Below are 8,127 nucleotides of genomic sequence, written 5' to 3' on the forward strand. Positions count from 1 at the left end.
TAGATGGAGTTCTAGGCTCCTGGTTTTGGCCTGGCTCAGCCCTGGCCATTACAGTCATTTGGGGAATGAACCAGTAGATGGAAGATCTCTCTCTCTCCCTCCTTCTCTGTCACTTTTTTGAATAAATAAATCTTTAAAAATATATATGGGGGCCAGCGCTGTGGTGCAGCCGGTTAAAGCCCCAGCCTGAAGTGCCAGCATACTATATGGGCGCCAGTTCTAGTCCTGGCCGCTCCACTTCCGATCCAGCTCTCTGCTGTGGCCTGGGAAAGCAGAAGATGACCCAAGTCCTTGGGCCCCTGCACCCTCGAGGGAGATCCGGAAGAAGCCCCTGGCTCCTGACTTTGGATTGGCTCAGCTCCAGCCATTGCAGTCAGTTGGAGAATGAACCAGTGGATAGAAGACCTCTCTCTCTCTCTCTCTGTCTCTGTAACTCTTTCAAATAAATAAAAATAAATCTTTAATTATAGGTTGGTATAGCACTGCAATGTGGGCCTGCTGTGTGTAGATCATGGAGCTGGATGCTGGGGCTCCAGCGACCCCAGACAACAGCTCTGCCCCATCGAATACACAGAGCCCCTGTGTGGCATGGGATGAGAGGCACCAAGCCGTAGTTGTTTGTGATCACCATCATGGTGCCCATCTTGGTACGCTGCCTCTAACTTAACCACGGGGGCTGGAGAGAGCTCCTTCCCCTCGCTGGGCCTCCAAAGGACAGAGCTGGCCTGACATCGCGTCTCACTGCCATCAAGTGCGGCAGGCCAGTGTGATTGTCATGTTACCGACATAATTCCATGCCGAAGCAGAGACCAAGCGCACGTGGTTACCCTTCACATACGTTGTCCTGTTTCTCTGTGTCTTTCTGGAACACAGATGAGAACCCAAGGGACGCCTGCTGCTCTGTGGCCCTTCAGCCAGGGAGAGCAGACTAGAACACACATAGCCTGCTGAGTTCCATCCTGCTTGGCTGTGCTGAACTCTGGAGATGCTGTGTCAGTGGCACGCCCTGGGAAGACCTGAACTTCCAGCTCTATGCCCACCCAGCTCTCCCTTGTCCAGAAGTAGAGCAGCTGGGACTCGAACCGGTACCTGTATGGGATGTCAGCATTGCCGGCAGAGGCTTTACCCGCCTTGCCACAGCGCCGGCCCTAGGCCAGCAGCTTTTTGAAAACAGGTTCTTTATCTTCCCCTCGGCGCCCCTCGGCTCCTCTCTTACACAGACTGTCAGGAGATCCTGCATGCGTTTACTTCAGGAAATGAGCGGAGCCATACAGCAGAATGCACAGTCCATTTTTAGCTTCTGCGCTCCCAAAGCCTAGCCTTCGGGGAGGAATGGAAAGAATTTCTGTGCAGATACAAATTTAGAAAACGGTGCCAGGGGGATGTGGGAGGCCGGCTCTGGGGGCAGGGGTCTCCCAGGATACAGACGCTTCTCTTTAGCCCTGGAGAAGGGGCTGTCAGCCAGGTCTAGGAACTGAGACACAGGGAAGGGTCCTTTTTCTGGGTAGGGCATCAGGGAGCTAAGAAAACCCTCTGGAGAAGCCACTGTGTGCTACACTTGGCTGAACAGGGCCCAGCTAACTTAAGTTCCCAGGATTTCCCCAGGGCTTTTTTTTTTAAATTATTATTTTAATTTTATTTTATTTATTTATTTATTTATTTTTGACAGGCAGAGTGGACAGTGAGAGAGAGAGACAGAGAGAAAGGTCTTCCTTTTTGCCGTTGGTTCACCCTCCAATGGCCGCCGCAGTAGGCGCGCTGCGGCCAGCGCACCGCGCTGTTCCGATGGCAGGAGCCAGGTGCTTATCCTGGTCTCCCATGGGTTGCAGGGCCCAAGGACTTGGGCCATCCTCCACTGCCTTCCAGGGCCATAGCAGAGAGCTGGCCTGGAAGAGGGGCATCCGGGACAGGATCGGTGCCCCAACCGGGACTAGAACCCGGTGTGCTGGCGCCGCAAGGCGGAGGATTAGCCTACTGAGCTGCGGCGCCGGCCTAATTATTATTTTTGACAGGCAGAGTGGACAGTGAGAGAGAGAGAGAGAGACAGAGAGAAAGGTCTTCCTTTTGCCGTTGGTTCACCCTCCAATGGCCGCTGCGGCCACCGCGCTGATCCAAAGGCAGGAGCCAGGTGCTTCTCCTGGTCTCCCATGGGGTGCAGGGCCCAAGCACTTGGGCCATCCTCCACTGCACTCCCTGGCCACAGCAGAGAGCTGGCCTGGAAGAGGGGCAACCAGGACAGAATCCAGCACCCCGACCGGGACTAGAACCCGGTGTGCCGGCGCCGCTTGGCGGAGGAGTAGCCTGCTAAGCCGTGCCGCCGGTCATCCCCAGAGCTTTAAGTGGCCTGAGGGAAGCAGGAAAAACAGCACCTGGACACCTGAGGAGGGGCTGGGTGACAGCCGGGGGCATGACATGGCAGCAACCTCTGTGTGCTGATGGTGGCAGATCAGGGGATGCTGGTAATTGGAGGACCATCTCATCACCCACCCTTCCCACGCTTCGGCACCTTGGAAGGAAGTGCCATAGGACTCGATCCCAAGGAAAAGGGGCCACTCCCAGTGGACTTCAGGTAAGTTCCTGCCGCTCTGGCTGAATGGGGGTAAAACAGGAAGTCAGTCACGGGAATTTGAGGGGTGGACATTTGGCACAGCAGCTAAGGTTGATGCTTGGGATGGCTGCACTTTGTATCTGACTGCCTGGGTCAAGTCTTGCTAAAGCAGATCCTGGGGAGGCAGCAGGCGATGGCTCAAGTACTTGCGTCCCTGCCACCCACACGAAGCCCCAGAGGGGAGCGAGCCAGCTTGTCAAAGATCTGTCTCTTTGCCTTTCAAACAAAATGAAAATATTAAAAATGTAAAAAAAAAAAAAAAAAAAAAACAACCACCACACATTCAAGTTGTAGTTCCTACACACCACAAGTCAGCTACACTGCCTGCCCCCAGCCTTGTGTAAGTGGCACCAGCTCCTCTCCTTTCTGCACATCCACCTGCCTCCCTTGCCCCATCAGTAGGCTCCATGGTACTCTTACTGCCCAAGCCCCTGAGCTTTCCCACCTCAGGACCTTTGCACTGGCAGTTTCCCCCACTTTCCCTTGGTTCTTCAAATGGCAGATCCCTTCTCTGTTTAAATGTCACTCCTGCACACTTGCCAAAACAAGACCGCCTCTGTTTTCTCTCTCAAAATGCCGTTTATTTCCTTTACATCTGTAGGCATTTTTACATTTTTTGATTTATAATGTCTCCCTGCTAGAATGTCAGCTCCCTGATGGTGAGACCTTTGTCCATCCGGAGGTGCCTGCTACGCACCTGGTGCTCAACAAATACCCGTGCAGTGAGCTGTCTTGTGGCTTGGCCGGTTAAGCTGCCACCTGCAACGCTGGACCCTCTATAACACCAGTTTGAGTCCCAGCTGCTCTGCTTCCGACCCAGCTCCCTGCTAATGCACCTGGGAAGGCAGAGGAAGAGGGGCCCAAGTACCTGGACCCCTGCAACCATGTGGCAGACCCAGGTGAGTTCCTGGTTTGGCTTGGACCAGCCCTGACTCTTGTGGCTACTTGGGGAGTGAACCAAAATGAACAGATCTCTCTTTCTCTGTCACTCTTTCAAATAAATAAATTATTTTCTTTTTTTGAAATAATTACCTTTGGAATGGCTTATCAATGGCAGGCACAGTTCCTGGCTTCCCATGGGCTGGGGGGCACTGAGCTCCCTCAGCCCCCACTGGGTTCAGGACCAAATAACAAAAGACCCATGCATCCCCTTGGGGCTTCTAAGCCAGGCCTGCTTTCCCTCATCTCCATCGGTCTCTCCAGCACCTTGCCTAGGAACAACCCCGGGCACTCAGGGCCTCTCTGCTGTGCCCCTACCCCATCAGCCCCCGGCTCCCCTCCTGAGCCTGTACAAGGCCCCAGCATCCATCAGAGCCTCAGAGCTCCACTTTTCCTCCATCCCTAAGCCAAACCCCTAGCAGGAGCCCTGTTCAAGTCTGGCAGCACAGGCAGGCGGGGAAGCTGTGCCAGGGAGGCTGTGGCAGCCATCCCCATCACTTGCTGGCAGTGAGGACGGCTCCCAGCACTCGCCATGTGCTGTCCGTACCCTTTGCTCCAGCTGTCAGGGAAGGGAGCGAGGTGGCTTTCCCTCTGAAACCCTCTATTTCCTCTTAAGGACAAAAGGCAGAGTCTAAGGGGCTTCTAGTTCTAGGCAACAGAAGAAAGACATATAAATAAATACATTATGCAGCGGGATCTTGGCGGACAGATGGGTCCCCGCTTGTGGTTCAAGTCTGTGGCCACAGGGAGCCAGGAAGTAGCGGTCTACACACATCCCAGTGGTTCTGATGACACCAGGTCCCCGAACGTGAGTGCAGCGACCTTTGGCTGCCAGTGCCACTCCTCTCTCCAATCTCCCTTCTGAAACCAGTGTCTGAAGCTCAGGGGCCCCGAGCTCTGGCACAGCGGTTCTCAGGTTGGTCGTCATCTTGGTTTCCCCTGACCACCTCCTCTCCAGGAAGGTCCGAGTCTCACTCGACGCCACGTGCTCAGCAGAAGCCTTGCACACGGCAGCTTCCCCGTGACTGTCTGACCATCACTCTCTCCAGTCCCCCAGCACTGAGCTGCCTGCGCTGGCAAAGCTGTTTGCCTGCCGCAGGTTTGCGATAGCCCCAAGGCCAGTGCCACAGACATGTGGGCTCTTACCCTGGGACTCAACGACTCTCACAATCAGAGACTGACTTCTTGCCGTGGGCTGACCTCCCACCCTTGAGAGGAGGGCCCGGGCTCCTCCCACGGCTCTGCTCCCAGGAATAGCAATGAGATTAACAGCTGTTCCCACCAGACAGATGCAAGGACCCGCCTCCTTCAATTCTCAAACTTTGCTACATATCAGAATTACCTGGGAAAATTTAAAAACCCTAGTCCTTGATTCACCAATTAAATCTGAATCCGAAGGTGGGACAGGTGATTCCAAAGAGCAGCCAAGTTAGAGACCTGGCACCCGACTACAGCACGCGGCCGGGAAAGCATGAGGCATGGACTTGTGGGTATCCAAGTTTGATTTTATGAGAAAGTGACCATAACTGCAAGAGAAAAGGGGACACCGAGATGGGGCTCAGAATGAGCCCATTTCATAATCCTCACTGGGAGAGGGTTAAAAACTACTGCACAGATTCCATAACCCAGCAACCCAGAGAGGTTCAGGTGCAAAGGAGCAAAAAGGGGGACTGTCACCTGCCCCAAGGCCACAGAGAGACGGGATTCTGGGTTCCAGGGTGAGTCTGGGAGGCGGAACCCTGCAAAAGGCAGCTGTGTGTCAGGGGTGTCTGCTGGATGCCAGTTTCTGGGTTGGTTCTGCCCCCTTCCCTGGCTCTGGGCAGGGAGGGATGGCGGGAAGCCGGCTCAGAATGCGGAGGAGCCTGAGTTGGGGCTGGAGCTGGCCGAGGGCACAGCCTCACTTATGGCGTTTGGAGGGGAACTCCCGGCGGCCTTTGCCTGTGCTGCCGAAGTTGCGCACCCGATGGATGAGCTGCAGCTGCTGCTCGATGGTCGCGGTGATGTTCACGTCATCGGGGATATGCACATAGCGGACGTTACGGCCTGTCACAAACAGGTCATCCAGCTGGACCTGGTGACCCCAGCGGTCCGTGTAGGTGACCTTGGCCAGGCGGATGTTCATGAAGGCATCGACGTTGTCTATGCGTCCGTGGGCCACACTCTCGTCCCGCAGGTCCACCGTGGTCTCCCGGCCCTGGAGGCCTTGCAAGAGGATGATGAGGCTGTTCTCGGAGATGGTCCGCTCCTTCACGGAGTGGCTCACTGCCATCTCTCCACACCAGCGGCTGACGGCCTGCTGTGGGCAGAACACACAGGTGGTTGCTGAAGCAGGCCAGTTCACCTCCACCAGGTCCTCAACCCGAATTCTCAGCACTGACCTCCCCGATTTTCACGTCCGAAGACACAAGTGATTTGTGCATCATCTCACAGCCTCCTCACACCCCCTTGTAAGTCAGTTTACTTTTACCCACTTTATAAACGAGGAAAATATGAGCTAAGTAACTCGCCAAGGTCACAGCACTGAGAAGCAGAGGTACTGGGATTCCAACCATAGCTGCCTGACCCCAAATCCCACACCAGAGGTTCCTAACCTGCACTACGCAATCATAGGGAGAGTTGGCTTTTTTTTTTTTTTTTTAAAGATTTATTTTATTTATTTGAAAGGCCAAGTTAGAGACCATGAGAGGGAGAGATAGAGAGATCTTCCATCTGCTGGTTCACTCCCCAAATTGCCAGGACCGGGCCAGGCAGAAGCCAGGAGCCAAGAGTTTCTTCCAGATCTCCCACCTGGGTGCAGGGGCCCAAGGACTTGGACCATCCTCCACTGCTTTCCCAGGAGCATTAGCAGGAAGCTGGATTGGAAGCGGAGCAGCCCTTCCAGCAGCTTAACCTCTTAAGCCACAGCGCTGGCCCCACAGGGTGTTTTGATCTGGCTTCTGCATCCCAGACTGATTCATTTAGTCAGGGGGATGGGGCCCGTGTCTCCTATTTTCCCCAGGTAATTCTAATGTACTGACATGTTTGAGAACCACCACCCTCAAGTATAGTTTACACTCTCACTACTCAAACCATGAGGGAAGCTAATTAGAAATGCATCTATGGGGCCCTCATCGTGGCTTAGTGGACTAAGCCTCTGCCTGCAGTGCTGGCATCCCACATGGGCACTGGTTCGAGTCCCAGCTGCTCCATTTCTGATCCAGCTCCCTGCTTATGGCCTGGGAAAGCACTGGAAGTTGGCCCAAGTGCTTGGGTCCCTGCACCCACGGGGGAGACTTGGAAGAAGCTCCTGGCTCCTGGCTTTGAATGGGCCCAGCTCCAGTCATTGCTGCCATTTGGGGAGTGAACCAGCGGATGAAAGACCTCTCTCTCTCTCTCTCTCTCTCTCTCCCTCCCTCTAATAAATAAATAAATCTAAAAAAAAAAAAAAAAAAAAAGAAGAAGAAGAAGAAAGAAAAGAAAAGAAATGCATCCATCTCAGGTCTCTCCCAGACTTAGAGAAACAGATCCTGCATTTTAACAAGACCCCTCCCTCACCCCGACCCCGAATGAGACCCAGATTAAAGCTTGAGAAACACTGGTTGGCTTTAGCACTTCTCAAATGTTAGCGAGGGTCACCAGCAGCTCGAGGGCTTGTTACAACAGATCGTGGAGATCCACTCCCAAGTCCCCGAGCCAGCATTTCCAACCTGTGCCCAGGAGATGCCGGCTGTGGCCCACTCTGAGAAGTGTACTATGCAGTTGCCATTAAGCAGACATTTGAGTAACTGGGCAAAGAAAGGTGTTGGACAAAGCGCGGGGATTTTGAAGGTGGGGAACCTAGCTCGGAGGCCTCACTCCACCTGTCACTCCAAGTCTAGGACAGTTTTTTTTTAAAGCCTGCTTTCACATTTATTCAACTACAGAGGCTGGGCGAGTGCCAGCTGACGGTACGCTGCTCCCAGCAGGCCCTCGATCTCGTACTGATATAGCTATGTTTCATCTGAGCCTTACTTCCAGACCCTGGATGGAAGGTGGTGGAACTCCATCTCTTTAGGACCCCACTCAGAATTCCCGCCAGGGTTGTGCGCGGCGGCAGGAGGCCCAGGGGGCAAGGCCACGGCACTGAGGAAGGGGTTGGGAGCCGCTGGGTCCCAGGATTCGGCCTGCGGCCTGAGGATCTGCGATCCTGCACCCAAGGGGTCTGGGGTTGTCACAGTGCAGCCCTTGGCGCTACTGTCAGCCCCGGGTTCTGGGACAGGCTCCGCCACGTCCCGCGTGGGAGGCCCTGAGCCAGCCGCTGGGCCTCGTCAAGCTGGTCAGCCCGTCGGCAGAGCTGGGGTGGCGCGGACCCCTGACTCCCGGAGCAGTGGGCACAGCGACGCCATGCTCAGTACCTGCGCACATCGACTTGCGCCGGGCTCCCCCGCCGGCCCCCCGGGTCCTCCACGCTCCGCCCCCCGATGCTCCCAGAGCAAACCCGACCCGAACCCACCGCGCCGGGTTCCTTCCGCCTTCCCGGTCTCGGTCGCCGCCTGGGCTAGCGTGCGCCCCGCGGGCCTTGAGCAGCCATGGCAACCACGGCGCCGCGCCGCGTCCTGGGA

General features: G+C 55.2%; 1 protein-coding gene across 3 annotated transcripts; it reads right to left on the minus strand.

Annotated features, from left to right (window-relative positions):
- Nucleotides 1-5,039: 5,039 nt before the first annotated feature.
- On the minus strand, nt 5,040-8,127 carry LSM10 (LSM10, U7 small nuclear RNA associated). Of its 3 annotated transcripts, none has more exons than XM_062193259.1 (2): nt 8,019-8,127; nt 5,040-5,843 (listed from the first exon to the last, which is right to left on the minus strand). In XM_062193259.1, the coding sequence occupies exon 2, from the start codon at nt 5,814-5,816 to the stop codon at nt 5,445-5,447; it is 372 nt and encodes a 123-aa protein (XP_062049243.1). In that variant the 5' UTR covers nt 5,817-5,843; nt 8,019-8,127; the 3' UTR covers nt 5,040-5,444. The 3 variants fall into 3 exon arrangements, with proteins under 3 accessions (XP_062049243.1, XP_062049244.1, XP_062049245.1); XM_062193260.1 differs by having other exon boundaries at nt 5,040-5,840; nt 8,019-8,119; XM_062193261.1 differs by lacking the exon at nt 8,019-8,127 and adding an exon at nt 7,921-7,941.

The sequence above is a fragment of the Lepus europaeus genome, chromosome 5 (genome assembly GCF_033115175.1).
Source record: "Lepus europaeus isolate LE1 chromosome 5, mLepTim1.pri, whole genome shotgun sequence".
Classification (NCBI taxonomy): Eukaryota; Metazoa; Chordata; class Mammalia; order Lagomorpha; family Leporidae; genus Lepus; species Lepus europaeus.